We start from the raw sequence: 18,864 nt of genomic DNA, 5'->3' as shown, positions 1-18,864 counted from the left end.
ACAACAGAAAAAGGAACAGATTTCTTCTGGGTTTCTATTTCTACTTCAACTAAGTTTACGAAAATTTTAACTTCAACTGTAACTTCTAGTATACAACGCAATAACCGTTTGAAAACACAAGTATAGCAGTTACAAAAAAATTACAAAGGGTTCATCAATAGAGCTGAGGATAGATAATAAGAAAGAATAAGCTGGTTACAGAGGGGTATATAAAAGACAATGAGACGGTAACTGATGGTTACATAGGGGAAAAAAAGTCCCCAATTTGGTAAGGGGAGAACCAGTGGCGGACACTTGGTCAAATATTGGGGGGGCAAGCCTATTGTTTTAATAAGATGACGTCACATTTCCCATTGTTTTAGAACAAAAGGCCATTGTTCTCTAAAGTATTGAGGGGGCGGTCGCCCCCCCTCGCCCCCCCAAGTGTCCGCCACTGGGGAGAACATGTTGCTACAATGCGTATATTTGACTGTAAAAGGGCCAATGGGAAATAGGTGATTAACGAAGGAAAGAACAGATTAACAGTTACATGGTAAAGATGGGCTACAGAGGGTGAAATCAAGGGGATAATGATTTCCTTGATATGAATTCTTTCTACAAGGTGTTATGTACAGGGTGGGGTGGGGGAGGGGAGTAAAAATCAAGGCAACGAGGCTGGCTTCGAAAAAATAAAGATAATTGGTTGTCGGAGTGATCGGTGAGGAGCTTAAATATTTGCCACATTGGATAGATATCCTCTGTTGTATGAAAAAGGCCTCACAGGGAATAAGAGCACATGCTTATTTACAATATCAGTGCGTTGTGTGTGACTTGAAAATATTTACAGAGAAACATGCTCCATTCCCCGGCTAGTAGGGTTACTTTGCTGTAAGAGGCTGAAGCGTAAATTTTATACAAATAACGACACTTTTCTACAGGGCTACAGATCTTTTTATTCTACAACTAGCAAGGGTATACCCAATAATGTCTTCTTTTAGTAGACATAAAATTAGTATACATGAACAAACAGAAGAAAGAAAAACGCAAAGCTTGAGAGTATAAAAATCTCAACAGTGAACGACATTTTAGAAAAAAAAACTTCAAGATGACTTAGGAGATATTGGGAAGAAATAAAATGACAGATTATATTACAAATGGAGTAAGCAACCAATTACTTTAATACTGCAGGTTGACTGAAAAGTTAGAAAAATTCTAAAATTTGCTAAAATATATAGATTTAGATTTAGAGCTCAAAATATATACAAATCTTTACTCGGGCAACAATCAGTTTTTAGCAGCAGTTGAGAGCAACTCCATCAACTTCAGAAACCGTTCCTGAATCTAGGAATTACAAGCATGAAATCAACCTTGCGTAACGAGCAATAAGGGCAGAGTAAAATAAAAATATTGAAACGAAAATGGGCGTAGTTCAAATCATAGAGCTACAGGGAACTTAATTTAAAAAGACACGACACTGTTACCTTTCTATAAAAAACTGATTAAAAACCAAAGGAAATACTGTATGCCACAAGAAGTCATTTCAATGTACTAATGCAAGAAATGTTTACTCAATAGGTTATTCAGTCTTGTTTCTGACATTTCCAAAACAACTAGCACCAAGATATTTTACACTACCAGTTAACTAGTATCAAAGTAACCTATAACAATGTATGCACTCAATTTTTCATGTAATCGACGGTTAGTGGAAACTCCCAATAACAAATATCTCGTTTGAAGAAACCTGCAGTGATTCAAGAAACACAATATCTTATATTCAAAATGAGTCGAGCGTACCTCTTTTTTCGTTCTTCCAGGCAACATTTCTGAAATTTTAACGAAAGTTGAGTCTTTGGCCCCATTTATTTGACATGTAACTAAAATCAGTCGATCGTCTTCTCTGCAAAATTAAGAAAAAAAAGGTTTATCTTTCCATTGTTCCATTAAACAAAAACCCATTAGAACATATGCAATTTGCAGCAGAAATGGCTTTGCTGAACAATCTGGCGAAAAGGGAAAAGCTATAAATGGCATTGAAGAAGGTAGCAAGAAAGTTGGAAACAAAATTGTGACGCCATATAGGATGGCTTTGTTAGAGGAACAATTGCCAACACCCTAACTTAACCCTACAGCGTCCCGATTAGTAACTCAGACGTCATTGATTTACTGCAACTGTTAATGGTAGTTAGCAATAATAGAGAATAATCATCATCATAAAACAGCGTTTTATACACAAGGAACCGTCTAGTTGTTTCACTTACAGAAATGAACTGTCCAAAACACACTTTGCTTACTTCATTTAGGACAATTTTGATACAACACTTGGGATAATACAATAACACTGCGAAAAACAATGCTAGCGTTTGAGCCCAGATATTTGGTTGCAGTTGTTTAAATTCGGATAAAGGGACTCAACTGTAGGCACTAATAGGGGTTAAGCCTTACAACCAAACCTCACATGAGACTCCATCTCCAGCTGTGAGTTACCATTAAAAACAACTACAAACAGTGAAGTGCGAAATGAAACCAGCAAGTATATGATTACGAAGCAACTAAGCGTCATGGCTACCATTAGAGACCAGCAAAATATTCAATAATGGAGCAGGTTATGAAAGTAAAATCAAGATAGATTTGATAGAAAAAAAACCACAAACAGAGCAATAGAATGAATAAAAATAAAATAGGAGAGGGAAGATTAGTAAGTTGTAAATAGAGGATATTTTCGCCTTGCAGCAACAAGCCATCTATGACAAGGCTTCTTCGATCCTTATTTCTGAATCATACTTATTCCTGATCCTTTCCTGGAATATACATGTCAGCTGACAAGTACTCCAGCCTATCAGAATTTATTGCACTTTTTCTTGTCTACCTTAATGTTATATTTACCAGGCGGGAAGCACTCGTAATCCTTAAAAAAAGTTGATAATACACGTTAAACTATTTTGCTAGCTTCTGCTTGTCATGAACCGGGCCAATAAGAACTTCTTGTGACTAATTCCTATTTTCATTCAAATTTTGAATCAATAGCCTTCCTAAGTCTTGGGTACATTTTCCGATTTAGTGTTTCTATTAGTAATAGAATTCGCAAAAGCTGACCTCCAAACTAACTCGATTTTTAACAGCGGTTTCAGAAAGTATCACTTCTTTAACTTTGGATTGAACCAATTCAACTTTTCGCTTTCTTTCCGTGATAGCAGTGCTATTAACACGGAAACTCGAACTAGTTATGACGTGTAGGGTTATTCGATGTATGACAATAAGCCAGGTTAGATAAGATGGTCACGTTTCATTTCACCACCAACCGACAGGGCAGCTGAATTTAGATTGCCGCAGGGTTCCTTACTCGAGACTTTGTTTATTAACAATGCAAACACTTTTATCAGACAGCGTGTAAACATGCATTTTGATGAGTTGGTTATCATATCTCGAGCTAATGAATTCAAGATTGAGATCAAATCAGCCTTTGAAAAAAGGCTTTCTTAGTTCAACTCAAAAACATGTTTGATCATTCGGGTGCTTCAAAGAAAGACTTTGGGGCTATAACCAGAGATAGCGTAGATAAGGTGATAGAAATCGTGTGTTGCTTAATTCAGAAAAAAACTTTATGAATAGTACTGACATCCACAATGATAATCTTGACAGGTATTGACAGCCACTATACAATTTCTGCTCATAAACATTTTCCAATAATGGACCGTTTGATAAAACGGACTTCTACATTTGTCGTGAAGTTTTTCAAGCAAGAAAAAACCTTGCATAATCAGCCTCGCCACAGCAGATATCAAAATACAACGGACAGCGACTCACGTATCAGAAGCGTCCGGCATATGGGAAATTCATTTTATGGCCGAGCCACTTTTTTTTAAGAACACAGTAGCTCGATTTGCCAAAAAAGCAATGAAAGAACATACCCAGCCTTTGGTCGAAAATTAGTACAGAAAAAGCAAACTGTTTTTGAAAATTTTCCCTTAATCAAAAGTGGATTTTTTATCAGGTAATCAACCTTGAATAAAAAATTCCATAAAAAACCGTTTTTAGCGGTCCTAAAAAACAATTTATAGAATGTAGCTGCAAACAAATCAATAAAGTACCGAAGAGTGACGTCATCAAAAATCTATTTTTAGGATTTCTTAAATTTGGCCGCATAATCTGGAAGAACGACATAAAATACCTCTCAATGTGCAAAATTAGCCATGTATGTTCCAAATTGGGCGAGATATGGCCAATAGAAGATTTCAAGTTTGCTAACGGATTACTGTTATTTTGGCCTGGTTCATAAAATTATAAACCAAATTACCAAATTACAGAAGTTTGATGGGGCAAGAGCTTGTGCTCAAGTGGCCATATCTCAGCCAATTCGTAATGCTTTTAACTGATTTTGCATATTTAGAGGTATTTTATGATGCTCTTTTAGGTTCTGTCATCAAAATTTAGAAATTCTAAAAACAGATTTTTATGACGTCATCACTTCGGTACTCTATTTCAAAATATAAGAACAATGTTGAGGATACCCGAGCCTAAAATTATACAATATATAAGAAAAACGAGTCTCGACAAAAATTATCTAACTCTCAAATAAAACCTGTGTATCCATATACTTTTAATCCATATGCACCTTAGTTCGATTCAACTAAAATATGGCGCTACGAAGGCATCACAACGAAGAAAGTTTTTAATCCTTGGCCTAAATTATCATACAAACTAAAATTGTGCCGGCTTTTACGACTAGAGCATACAGATTTTGGTTTCGTAGAAAAAATTTGGTTGCTTTTTCAAATACTTTGACAGCACAAAAGAACTTTAGCTATTCTGAAAAGCTGTTTATCTAAAATTCATGTTCATGCATGTATACATAAGGATTATCTGACATATCATACAGAAAAATGACAGAAAGATGACAGATGTTGGAGATTTAGTCTACGCTGGAACATATGTGGAACAGGATTATCGCAGGAAGCTTTTTGAAAAAACCAAGCAAGTTAACACAGTCACTGCCATCATACAAGGCGTTTTATCGCAGCAAATGACTGTTATCATATCCAGGATGAGCTTGCCTGCCAAAAAGGTCAAAAGATTTGAAATCAGATTTTAGAGAGAACTAGCCATTTTTAACCAGAAGACCTGAATGATGAATTTTCTGTTCACATAAAAAATTCAAAAACGAACTCACACATAAAAGCTCAGAATTACAGGTTTGAGCTACAGCAATCGGCCTGAAATGGGCACAAAATCTAGCCATTTCGTTCGGCACAGAAAACTAGAAATACCCGACTGGTGCTGTTGCGTCCGACTGGGGCTGTTGCTAGAAACAGTTTAAAATCGAGCTATAAGAGTGGAAGCCTACCTTGTCCATTGATAAATAACATTTCCTTTATCATCATAAACCACGTCATCGGCAGGAACGCATTCAGAATCATTCCCCTTGTCTTCAGAGCTGGACCCTGGCTCAATTTGTTGGCTATCGCAATCGTTGTCAACATTTACATCTATGTCTCCGCCGCTGTCTTCTACGTGGTGCGGAGAAGCTGGTGAAGAGGTTGCGTGAGTTTGTGTTTCTGAATCCAAACACACATTCTCTCTTACGTTGCTAACCTCACGGGGTTCTTGCCTTGGTCCTATACGCTGAAAACCCGTACTAGGGCTGCAACCATGCACGTTTACCCTAAATGTGGTCAGTCTGGTTCCCATTGGGCTTGACCCCCCGAGCAGCACAGATTCATTTGTTTTTGGCTCAATACTACCTGGGCCAACTTGAGCGGGACTCTTAAAGATTTCGGAAGCGCTGGCGACAGGAGTAAGCGGAACTTTAGAATCAGTTCCTGGTGTATTTCTAAGGCCAAGGTTTGAAATTGCTTCGTTTCCCGTCTGTTCGTCGTTAATGTTGCTTTCAATATGGTCTTCATTCACGTTTTTACTATTTACAGATGAAATCTGGCGACTTGTTTGTTGTGGAGCACTTAGTGAAGGTCTCCTTTTTGCAACAGCGCCACTATTATCTGAAAATTGCGTCACTGTTACAACTTCAAGTTTTTCCTGTACCAATACGTTCTTTGAATCTAAAGAACCCTTTTGTACCGTGCCAACTCCTATGCTAGTTGTCTCATTTTCTGGCATAACGCCCGCATCATTGCGCGCGGCAGTTGATAAATCACTCTTGCGACTATCATGCTTCTCCGCTCGGATTTCGAGGGCGTTTAACGCGGGCTTTTGCAACCAAGCGGCAAAATCGTCTAGTATATTCTTCTTTTTCTGTTGCAAGTCTTCAAAATCAAGGTAGTCACTTGGCTTCAGTTTGATTTCTTCGAATTCGTCTACGTGATCAAATCCATTTTGATCCGGCCGAAAATGAATGACTTCAAAATCTTCAGAACGGCTGTGAAGGAAAGAAAGGGAATTAATGCATGGAAAAAACAATAAGCCGTTTTTCAAGCATCAGAAAAAATGAGGAATATAATAAAAAATAGGGCATTTTATATTCCTGGTTTAGCTGGCTATTTGTAAGCATTTGTCCTTCTGATCCAATCAGTACCCGTGGTGTAACCACATTTTTAAAGCAAAGTATTCTTCGAAATTACAAGACTTTGATATGAGAATGAAATTTGCAATACCTTCTCTAAAACGTTTGATCCTTATATGAAAATATTTTTAACCTAAATTTTCGTATAAAAATAAGTAATAAATTGAGCAAGGAGTGACGAAGATTAATTAAGCGGTATGATCCATTTTTGCTTGATTTTAGGGCCATCACCAGTGGTGCCGTAAAGGAGGGTTCAACGGACAAAGCCCCCCTTGTTCAAATAAAGAAGATTTAGGGGGTGCTCAGCCTTCCTTAACAAGCAATTGAATGTTTGGTTGGATACTTACCTTGCAATATGAATTAAGCCTTGCAATATTTATTATGCAATTTATATTCCACGAAAGCGAATTTTTTAGACTTTTGGACTCGGTGAATAATTATCAAATATAATTAGTAGAGAGTGCGGGAAAATAACCGACCCAAGCGAGGATTTTCCCGCACACTCTACTAATTATCTTTAAAAAATCCTGTTGCCTGTAAATTATCAAATACAAAACAAAGAAACTTGCAAGTATACAGGGTGTGACCGTGGGCGTGGTGTGGTGTGTGGTATTTAGACATTCCCTACATCACAGACCCTCTTTCAAACTTTTTAGAACCGTACCCCTGTCCATCAAATCCAAAGAAAAGCGGCCTTGAAAATACACAACAGCTTACAACAATTAATAAATACATTAACAAGTGAACCAATGTTTAACATCAACATCTGGGTGACCACGAATGCCCAAGGATACGATTGTTGGTAACTCAAAGTGGTGGATCAAAATATTTTCGGAAACTGCTCTTAAAAACCTTTTATCGGTTCTTCAGTAGTAGGATGAATCGATATAGAATTAAATGATGCTAGCTGTCGATTACTAAACAGTATTAATTGCATGTGAAGTTAAGTATTAAGTTTCATTTGGCGTTGTCTTCTGCCCTAATCAGGATTAATCCAAAGGAATAAAATAGATTCTGTAAGATTTATTCATCACCAAGCCTCTTGGTAAATTCTCTCCCTAAGTTGAGGATATTAAACATCCTTCTCAACAAAAACATCGAATTTTTGCACCCCAGATAGGATGCATTGAAAATTTTGAGCAATGTTTGATTAATCCACTCAAAAAAATACCAAGAAGATTTCAGGAATAAATATTTTGACAAAGAGATAACCACATCTAATCGAATTTTATTTTCTGGTGTTTTAAATGTGTCGGCAATTGCAGAACAGAATGAAAGGGGATCAGAATTTGCGAGATAATAATAAATAACAAGAAAATGCTTGGAAAATATCATTTGAAGAAGATCTTTGAAGAGAATCTTTGAAAAGGGCTTTGAAATCATTATCAGAAGATCGTCAAAAAATCGTGAATTAACATATCAAGGTATTTCTATTTTGGAGAGAAATGATAGAAAACATCTGGTGTAAATTGCCGCAGATCGTGGGCTGAAGCTGAAACCTTTTTTGGATGCAATAAGTCCTTAACACAAGTCTTTGATAATTGTTAAAGTTACTTGCATAAACCAAAAGAACAACATGTAACTATTAAAGAAGTGTCCAATAACTAAAGATGAAGGTATTATATTTACAGATGTCAATCAGCCACATTTTGTAAACATAAAACTTCATCAAATTTAACATACTATGTCATATTGTATTACAAACTTAGGCATAAGCTAAGCAAATTTTGCAATTCTCAACGATAGGTACTGTAGTGTTGAGGCAAAAGCTAAGCATGTTTGGCAATTCTCAACGATAGGTACTGTAGTGTTGAGAAACGTCAAAGAAAGTGCAATGACATAAGCAATAGACAAGCAAAGCTGTATAAATACCTTCGTGGAGGAGACAGGTCTGGTAACATGGTGCTCAGTTCTGTAAGAAGCTCGTTATTTCCTCGAAAATGGGATTTCAAAGCCTCAAACAGCTGAAGAGGAAATGAGAAAGAAGTTAATTCACGCAAAGACTTTCTTGTATGGAATTATAAAATTTCAAGGGAGAAAATGTAAATTTAAGGTTATAAATTTCTGAAGGTATACATGGATTTCAAGCAAAGAAGCGTTGAATAAGGCTCTAAACTTGTATGGAGACCGTCATTAGTAAAAACGTCCTTTATTGTATCACTATCATTTAAACCTGGCATGTTAACAGTAATGTAATCAATCAAACATTCGTAGCGCTCACTCGCTATATATGGCCACGTGTTTACGCCTAGTTTTGTATTTAGTCAACAAATCAAAATGCAACGATCACGCAACAACGTCTTCTACTTGTTCCGTATCTTCTGCATGGTAAATCACATCTTAAAACGATTTCACTTACAAAAAAACTTTACAAAATCAAGTTAATTATAGAAACACATCAATAATATCCATGTCAAAGAGTTCCTATAAATCAATATTTTGCTTGATGTTATAACACACTAATTTGTATGCTTAGAAACGCAAGGGTAGTTTATAGAAAGATGTGTTTTTAATCTTCAACCATCTGGAGATTACCAAGAAATCTAGGCTAAGCTCACTGAATTAGAATATATAATTGTTTGGTTATGATCACTAGGAAGCAGAAAACCAAGCATTTATTGGGCTGGAGAAGTTGTGCATATGTGTGTTCAAAAGCAGAAGAGGGAAAGAAGTTGGTGACAGAAACATTCGCATGGTTAATTTAAGGAATGTCTGATGGTCACAGTTTTCATCAAGAGGATTACAAAACTGAATTTGTCTTGATCTCAAGTTTACATCTTTTTGGATTTGTGACACCTACGAATCCCAGTTTGTGGTCTGTGGCTACATTTCACATTGCGATATCGGCACACTCTGTCGAAATACACACTTGACCTAGCTTTTAACTGCGGATTACCTTTCTTGAGTCATTCTCGTTTTCATGAAGTCGGATCTTCTTTCTCAGAAGCTGATGGTAATGTTTTGTTTTCAGAAAAAAGGCCTAGAAGGAATAAATCGTACAAGGAACATGAGAATGCAGAAAAAACTCATTATCATTTCAAAAGCGAGTTAAATCTATTCAAGTATTTCAAGTGTAGTGGAATCTCAAAATGAAATGAACTGAACTGAACTGAATCTATTTCTAAATAGCAAAGAATGGCTTGCTAAATAGCAAAGGATGGTGACAGCGCATAGAATTGCAATTTTTACTTTCTCGTGCAAATCTATTTTATGCCAACCCAGGGCTATTCAAGACAACACATTTTTTGTGTAGCAGTTAATAAAAACCAACGGCATTAACAGATCAAAGCACAATCAAAAACTCCAGTGAACCAATCAGAAACACAACAGACCGGTCAAGCATCATTATTCACAATGCAACAAATGACTGAAAAATTGCAAAAAAAGATTACCTCACAGCTAAGGAGGAAGTTGCGTGCTTTGTCGAATTCAAGCCAGGTCTTAAACTGAAGAAAACCAATTCACAATCAGTCAAATCAAGTCTTGAGAGAATATCGCACATTGCACAGCAGAGAAAACTTTGATTTATCTCAAAATAAAGAAAATCATTTACATTACATACAAATACATATACATTTAATCGTCGTGTATATTTTGAAACATACGAAGAGAATTTGAATAAAATTTAACAAATCAGAACCCTGAAAAACTTTCGAGCTATGCAGTGCCAAAAAATGCAACATATAAGATCACACGATTAACTCGGTTTAACGCTGGCAATTAGGGTCTAGGAACAGGGTGATTTATGTGGGAACTGCGCCATATCTCAGGATGCCACATCTGCACCAACATAGCCCCTACCTCTCCTGACAATTTGGTTGTCCTCCCTATTCATATCTTCTAAAAATAAATTCAAGTACCTTGCCTACGTCCCTTGCTTGCGATGGTTCCAAGAAACCAACAAACATTTCGACTAGCTCTGGGTAATCATGTAATAAATCGGACAATTTCCGGTATACCTGAAAATGTCAAAAAAACAAAAAGAGTTAATTTCCTACTATGACTGAAGATACAAAACAGACTTTGAGTGCATCTTTTACAAAATAAATTAGAACTGGTTGGAAAACATAATCCAAAAATCTGATCCAAAAAAAGAAAAAATTCTTTTGAACTAAAGACCCTGTACTTACAAAAGGTCTCAACACAGGATCAGCTGCACACACCGATCTATAGCGTTCTTAAAAACCCCATTTTATCGCAATGTCCTTTTTATTCTTATTAATTCACTCAGATATTCTTTTAGCGTGATTTGATGATCAAACAATGATGACAAAAAACAACACAATTTTCTTACTGAGAGCCTCTGCGAAGATCAATAAGAGCAATACTGAAATAAGAGAATTGAAAATATTTTCACAAACATTTGACACCTTCGAGTTTCATTTTATGTTGTGAAGTTTTAGGTCTGTAAAAAACTTCTGCCAATGATTGGAAGTGCTCTTCTTGTTAGGCCTACGTTTGCTCGTTAACTAAATCGCAATATCATCAACGGTAATGCAACATAAACACAGACCAAGCAAGAAAGCAAAATGCGGTTGAAAAGCAGGTCTCGTCCTTCCACTTTTTCTCGCTTCTTTTACAATTATTTTACAATCTTTTACAGTTATAACATAATACCGAATGCAACCAGAGGGTTCGTCCTAAAATCGTAGACGGCTAGGCAGTACAGTGGGCCTTCTTGTAAACTTTACGCCCTTAAGCACCCCCTGAAAACTTGATAATTTGCTAAAAAGTAAGTTCTGTCTTATGCTAAGCCCTAGAGTTCCCTTTTCTCCAGGGTATAACAGGGTTTTTACTTCGAATCAAAGATGTAAACAGAAACCGACAAATAAAATAGAGGATAGAGTAAGATTCAACTACACAAACTGGGTTAATCAGGGCTGGAAAAACGACACAGTTGAATGTACAAAAGTCTTATCGATTCAACACGAATTCTATAGTAGGTAAATTTCAATTGAGTAGTGTTTGACCCTCCAGTATTCAATCACAAACCACGTACAACTCCAGAATCATACAATTTACACTTCTAGCATCCATTTGCAAACACGCTCAGAAATACCGCAGCCCAGACTAATTACAAATTAATTCGCCTTATTTAAGAAGAACTACCCGCAATTCCATGTGATTGCTTGAAGACAAATAAAATCATAATTTACAGTTAACAAAATTCTCTAAATCAGCAGATGAATTCTGCTATGTTTTTCAAAAGTTTGGCTAACGCCTTCGTTATTGATTCTTTTAAATCCTTTGAACAATCTCAGCTGCAACTGATACCACTCGAAAATAAACTGATACATAAATAAGCTTGGCATACTCAAACATTAATCAAAAATAGTCTTGCAGGTTGGCACGGCAACCTTTCGGGCATCAGCTTAGCACACAGCATCAAATCCCTAGGCAAATATCGTTTTATCAGCTGCAATTGATCAACTTTCCAAACAGAAGCGGACTCGATCAACTGCTTCTCCTGGCAGTGGTCAATTCAATATCTAGCCTTCTTTTCCATACAAACCGTCCATAAAGGGTCCAGTCATTCGATTAACTGCTTCGGATACATTAGATACATTAGGCTTGCGCCCACACAAGAACCCAAAATACACAAGGACCATGACCTTGATCTACAACAGCCACTTTCCAATCGGGACTCAGATAACAGATACCAAACTCTGATAATATCAGTAACCATTAGCAACCTTGACATAGGCTTGCTTCGAGCCTCAATCTCAAACCAAGTCCTCAATAGCATACTACTCGTGGCTTTTTGACATTAAAGGGAAGATTGTGGTAGCAGTTTAGACAAAGCGATAATGCAGGCGACGAATATTTTAGGGAAATTAATAAACTAGAAAAATTCCTATACAGAGAAGCTGCAGTAAGGATTACAAGCATTGTTAGCAAAAACAAAAATTCTGATTTGAAGTTGGTAACAATAAGGACTCGACTTAAGCAGAATGATATTTTTAATTAGCCATTACTGTACCAACCATGACATCTAACAGCAATAAAAAATTACGATATTTAATCATTTGTGCAGTATAGGTACAGAGAATATCTTAAAAAATAAATCAATGTCATTGCATGGCATCAAGGCTAAAGGTGTTGAGCCGACCCATATCAAATTGCAAGAGTAGTTTTAAGTATTGACTGGAGATACAATATTTGGGCAGCATTAAGCTCCAGCAGCATTACAACAAATTTTGTTTTAAGCGATCCCAAGCATTTTCTCAGCACGAATATTTCACAGACACTTTTCAAATGGATAACTTCGCGAATTTAAGCCAATAAAAATTCAAACACATCCAACCCATTAATAACAACATATTATGCATTTTTGATAAGAATTTAAATAGCAGTATCCATAAATATATTTTTTTCGCATTCAAAATGACTTAAAAAGCAGACAAACACTTGAGTCATCAAAAGCAGGAACGTTGAAACCCACAAATGACGTCATCTATCAAAACTCGCTGAGGATATTGGTTGGTTAATCCACCAGAAACCAGCCAGCTGACGGAGATAGTAAAATAAATGATTATCACATACTACTAATGACATTTTTTTGCGTATTTAACGTCTTCATATAAAAAATCTCACCTCAACTCTGTCCAATTTCTGTCGACCAGCCTCATCAATGAGTCGAAGGAAGTCGCAGTATAGCTCTTGTTTTTCAGATAAAGTTTCCTTTGGGATTGAGATCAAAGATCATTTAGAACTTCATTTTAAGAATCTAACCGGACGTAGAAAAACATAAATGAAAATAGTAAAACGATTGCAAGAAATGACTGCATGAAATACTCTGAAAAGCATTTTAAGCTAATCTGAAGTACGTGGTCGCAAAAATTTTCTGTACATTCCACTATCTGAAGGGGGGGGGCGCGTCTTTTTTTGCCCTAGGGTCACCGAAACCTTTCGGCGGCTGTGTTCGCTTTATGTTGCAGTAGTTTCTAGAGTTTATCGTAAGAAAAAAACTTTGTTATTTGTATGTTCAAAGACATGTGTTTTTATCCCCTGTTATAATCTCTTACTGCGAATGACGTTTGGAATCACCTTAAAATGTTTCTACCTTTGCCACGTTTTCTATCAGGGTTATTTTCATTTTAAACCAGCAAAATAAATACACAAATTCCAACAAACAAATGATTTTCTAACGCTTATCAAAACATGAGCAGAAACTGGGGAGCGAATGCCTCAGCATCCTAGACGGAAGACAGATCCAAACTTTCACTTTCACAGGACAGAGTGAGGGAAGTCGCAAGCTCATGGCTGTATTGCAAGGCATAGGAATCAAGAGGTGTGGTCCTATCGAAAGGAAGGACCAGTACCATGCCCAATAAACACAGCTTTACTTTGTTCAAAAAACAACGTTAAGAAGCTACAATCGCTGCAAAAAGTAGTTGGAACATGGGGATTGCATTTGGAAAATACACATTTTTTTACTTTCCAGATTCAAGTTGACTGATCTTCCTCCCCCCCTTTGAACAATGTTGAAAAGGGAGATAAACAATTTGCTAAACATCTGTTTCCATCCCCCGCCTACCTTCACTTGTCGTTATTTTCTAGTCAGGATCCAACATTGTATAGGTAGGCGGCGAGACAATGAGTAGGAAAGATGATGAGGGTATTCAAACTCTTTTATAGAGGAAGGTAAGAAGAAACAGATGCAAATGCAAAAACTGAAACGATGCAATAGCATCTGTTCTAACAGCTTTTGCTTAACATACTTCTTTTAATCATCGTAATGAATTGAAATCAAAGCTTTTCTGCTTTTCATGGCTGATCCAGGAATTGCCTGATAGCCACATGAGATCAATCGCGAGGCATAGTAGCAAGTAGCAGCCATATACAAATCATTTCTTAGAAAAAACCTCGCTATATAAAAGGCATGCGTATTTGCTTACCTTGACTTTTTCAAAATAAAGATCTGCAAATTTAGATGCTTTTTCTTGAAGCTAAAAACATGAAAATTTGATTTCAGGCATTCCTTCGCAAAAAAGTATGATTGGTGGAAAGGTTGGAAAGTTGGATAAAATTGGTTTAAGAAAAAGGGTTGAACTAGGCTGATGAAAATTGTGTAAGGGGAACGGAAAACAGTCAGAGTTTGTACAATAGGGAGAGATTCTTAAGAAATAGGGGAGAAATCAGCAGAGTAAATAGTAAGTAAGTGTAAAAGTCCAAGAGCCAGGAAAAAGAAGATTAATGGAAATAGAAGGTAATGCTTGGACAATTTGCGAGGTACAGGCAAGGAGCGAATGGGGGCAGGTACCGGAAATGAATTGCAGAGGGAGGATTAAAGGGGCTTATACAGAAGCACTTCATAATTTCAAGTACGAGTTTACAGTGCTTGATCTTGGTTTCACCAAAACAATGAAATAGTTCTGATTGGTCTATTCTTGCCCCAAATATGGCAAATATTGCCCCAAATATGACAAAAATATGACATTCATCGCAATATTTATTTGGCCACAAAGTTACAAGATCTTTTTGATGAGATAGAGCCCATGTCAAACTTTGAGGTAAATATCTAAACTCGACAGATTTAATGAATCAGTAGATAAGTAAACTAAGGCTTTTAGAAATTCGAAGGCCACAATAAGGCTGCTCCTAAATAAGCGGGTTCCCTTAGCCCTCTTCAATGAGCCCTCAATTATTTCTGCAATCAAACAGCAAGTAATATCACTTAGCATGTATTTTTTAGGGCGTAAAAGCAATGACTTCATCTAATACCTTCTCATTCCAATTGAAGTTTTCGTTTTTCTCAATCTTCTTTCTTCGAGTGTTAGCAGTTGCCCTTGAACTGCTCTTATCCTTTGGAGAGTCTTTATCCCCAAGACTTTTTTCATCTGCATTCCCAACGTCTTTCGTTTGTTCCGCTAAAATCTCTTCATTACAAGTCGTTCCTTTGCCATTTCCATTCTCAGCTTGGATGCCATCACAAATATCAACATATTCTTCAGTATCGTGGCCTTCTTTCCTGGACAACGCACCATCATTTCGACTGTCTTCATAGTCCTCAATATCATCATCAAAAGAACAATTTCCTGATTCTAAATTACTTTGTATAGGACTCGATCCTATATCGTTATCAAGACAAAACTCAAGCTCGGCATTTATGACCGGTTCGGTCGTTTCGCCTAATTTCGGTTCCTCGTCATTATCGCTCACCTTGTCAGCCGGGTAATCCCCATCAGTTTTCGCCCGGTCTACTCCGATCGAAGGCAGCACTTTTTCACCTGAAAATTCCGGCCTAATTCCAAGGTCCTCAGATTTCAGCTGATTGATGGTACCTAGCGCTAGAGGTTCACCTATAGGGCAAATCAATTCTCTTGAATTGACTTGGTGAACCGGAGAGGTGCTTTCGTTAAGGAAAATCTTCTTCTCGGTATCCGGCCCTACGTTATTCTGTTCCTGTTGTAGTTCACAAGAGATTCCTACATCATGAGATACTTTGTAATCGAGAGGGACTCCTTCACCTTGATTGGTCACGTCTTTTAAAGATTCAAGGCTGGGAACATCATGTGCGGGTTGACTAGGTTCCACACTCTCTAACTCAGTCTGTATGGCTTTGGATACTGTTTTAATTTTTGCTGCTTTTGGCGGTCTTTTCTTAACAACTGGTGGCGGGGGGATATGCAGTATCAATGGAGGCTGCAGAGAAAGAAAACAGTTATGTTTTTTAAACGATTTTTTATCTATTTTCATTGTTTTACTGGGTAGGGGCATAGGAAGTGGTTATAAAACGAGGGGGGCATGGTTTTTGGAACGGGACCTAACTTGTTCACTTGTCGACAAGAAGCTTTGGCAAAAAGGGTACAGTGAATGTGAAAAACTAACATAAAAGGGCCATTTATTCGTCTTTGAATGACACTTGCAAAAATTTGGGAGGAGGTTGCAAGGTTCCCCTGCGAACAATGATCAAACTGAATTTGATGATTAAAAGTTATTCCGGGACGACTAAAAGCAAGTCCCCCAATTTTAAAATCTCCCCAAATAAAGAGGCAATAGTGCGGTAAGGCTCAGATCGAATGAGAAGTAACATTCCACCTTAAGAATCAGTACAAGAGGGATGCAAGAAAAGTAGAATGACAGCAAGCAAAAAAAATAATGACATACCAAGAATCTGCTATTTTGCCAATGAAAGTTGCAAAAACAATGATAAAATGACAAAACTATATAAATATTGAAAAATATTGTATGTTTTGTTCTTCGTATGTGTCCCTTAAATACTGAAGAGGACAGAGACAAAACACAAATGTCACATATCTAACACTCATTCCGAAATATTTGTGTAGCTGGCATATTGCCAAGGTAGGAAGTTTTTTTAGAATGATACACAGGAGCTCTGCTAATGTGCCAGAAGTCGAAGATAAATATTTATAGTCAGTGGAAAGGAAAGGTCAACTGACAAGGCTAAAACGTAAGAGAAACATAAAGTACTGAATTTCATCAGAGAAAGAGCAACAAAGAACAGTAGGCTATAGTACAAGGAGTTGAATTAGCTTCCAATTCATTCGGCTTGACAAAATAGCCTATTTGATAAAAACATCGGCAGAGATAGGGATAACACAAAAGGAGACCGAAACTTAATGATGGATATTGTGGGTGGGGTTGAGGGAGTAGAAGGGCAGAAGCAATTATGACTTAAAGTAAAAAGAGAGATAATTCTTCCAGCGTATGCCATTTATTTTACTATGTAATGTATACACCTTGGATCGCAGAGGCAGATGAAATTGCAGACAATTCAAATTGAATGCAGTTCTGATCAAATCTTGCTCTATAATCATTGAGCTTAATGAACAGAAAAATGTTAAGAAAATAGTTTAATTATGGAGGAAAAGGAAAGTATTAATAAGAAATGCTATTAAGACGTTATTGTTGACTGGACTCTAGACTGGTTTTGTTGACTGGATAAACACTCTCAATAAAAAGCTGAGGTAGATTTGAGATCAAAAGTAAGCTGTTTTTTCTCTGTCTCTTGTGTATGTACAAACTCATTTTTGTGTCAACAAAACCAGTCTTGATAATGCTTTAATGACCAACTAAAAGGACAAATATTTGACAACGAAAGAGCAGCAATTTTTGTAGGGAGAAACAAGAAGGTTTTGTCTTGTGGATGACAGCAGTTAAATAACTGTATTTACGTAACAAAACCTTTTACAGAAAACTTCGTACAAAATATTCGAAAATTAAAAACTATTCAAAAATCTTTATGTAGGCTCTATTTTTGAGAAACCTGATGACGTTGGTTATTTTGAAGGGTTTCAGCTCTAGTTAAAACACTTACCAAGATTTATTAAAAAATGAAAGCTAATTTGAAAAAAGCAAACATTTAGTAAACTAAAGCTTTTCGTCTGATACTCTTCAGAGTTTAAAACGTCAGAACATAGATCGAAAACTCTACGCTAAGAAATATATATACCCAGTTGTGGATCGAAATAGGCCAATCAGAAACACGAGCACATGACTGTAAAGGTTGACCAATCAGTGCCGCTTGCCTATTAGAATGTTACCAGTGGAGTCCTAAGGTGAAAACGAACTCCTTTTGTCTACACAGTGGCGGTTTTTTCGTGCTTATGTAGATAGATTCTAAAACTGCTAGGTGGAACGACGATCGGGCTTTACCAATAATCCGAAACATGTCGCCATTCTAGTTTTTTGCACAATCTGGGTTTTCTAGCAAATGCTGCCCGATAGCAGAATCGCAGGTTTTATTAGTAATTTTGGATTTGCAAGACCGAGGTGGCTGTTCTCTTTGGGGATGTGTTTTGTTTCTAATATTAGATAGAACGTGTTGTTTTATCCTATCCTCCAATCTTTGGGTGGTGCGTCCTACGTAGCCAGAATCACACTGGCACGTAAATTCATAAACAACAGAACTTTTTTTTGTGGCAGGAACGCAGTCCTTTTGAATGGACGGAAGGGCCTTTTTTGTACTGTAAACAACACGTGGGTTAACCGCGAAGAAACAATTAGTTATGGCCTGTTTTATTTGGCTTTCAAAACGTAGGGAGCTGTTACCGATCCAGGGTAGTTTTAGATAGACCGGGCACTTTTGTGGACCAAATTTTACATCAGCCGAGAAATTTCCTATCTTTTCCTTAATGTAAACTGAAATAACATCTTCTAGATAGCCGTTCTCCAGAAAAATCTTAGTTAGTTTTTCAAGTTCCGAGTCGAGTTTAGACTTGGAACAAATCATCAGTGCCCTATGTGTAAGCGTTTTGATGAGGCTGATTTTTCTTTCTTTGGAGGATAGGATAAAACAACACGTTCCATCTAATATTAGAAACAAAACACATCCCCAAAGAGAACAGCCACCTCGGTCTTGCAAATCCAAAATTACTACTAAAACCTGCGATTCTGCTATCGGGCAG

The 18,864-nt window shown here is 36.9% G+C and overlaps 1 protein-coding gene across 1 annotated transcript in view; it reads right to left on the bottom strand.

Moving 5' to 3' along the window:
• LOC135687238 (uncharacterized) overlaps positions 1 to 18,864 on the bottom strand; it is a 35,671-nt gene continuing 16,807 nt past the window's right edge. The window contains exons 18-27 of the mRNA XM_065203750.2: positions 15,218 to 16,138; positions 14,392 to 14,442; positions 13,088 to 13,174; positions 10,354 to 10,452; positions 9,886 to 9,939; positions 9,390 to 9,473; positions 8,366 to 8,457; positions 5,321 to 6,349; positions 1,774 to 1,876; positions 1 to 1,320 (exon numbers count right to left, since the gene is read on the bottom strand). Of these exons, the coding sequence (XP_065059822.2) occupies positions 1,264 to 1,320; positions 1,774 to 1,876; positions 5,321 to 6,349; positions 8,366 to 8,457; positions 9,390 to 9,473; positions 9,886 to 9,939; positions 10,354 to 10,452; positions 13,088 to 13,174; positions 14,392 to 14,442; positions 15,218 to 16,138 (2,577 nt within the window). The 3' untranslated portion in view covers positions 1 to 1,263. The remainder of the gene's footprint in view (positions 1,321 to 1,773; positions 1,877 to 5,320; positions 6,350 to 8,365; positions 8,458 to 9,389; positions 9,474 to 9,885; positions 9,940 to 10,353; positions 10,453 to 13,087; positions 13,175 to 14,391; positions 14,443 to 15,217; positions 16,139 to 18,864) is intronic.

This window comes from Rhopilema esculentum, chromosome 20 (assembly GCF_057945365.1).
Source record: "Rhopilema esculentum isolate cy_ngs chromosome 20, ASM5794536v1, whole genome shotgun sequence".
Lineage (NCBI taxonomy): Eukaryota > Metazoa > Cnidaria > Scyphozoa > Rhizostomeae > Rhizostomatidae > Rhopilema > Rhopilema esculentum.
This window is presented reverse-complemented; position numbering and strand designations above follow the sequence as displayed.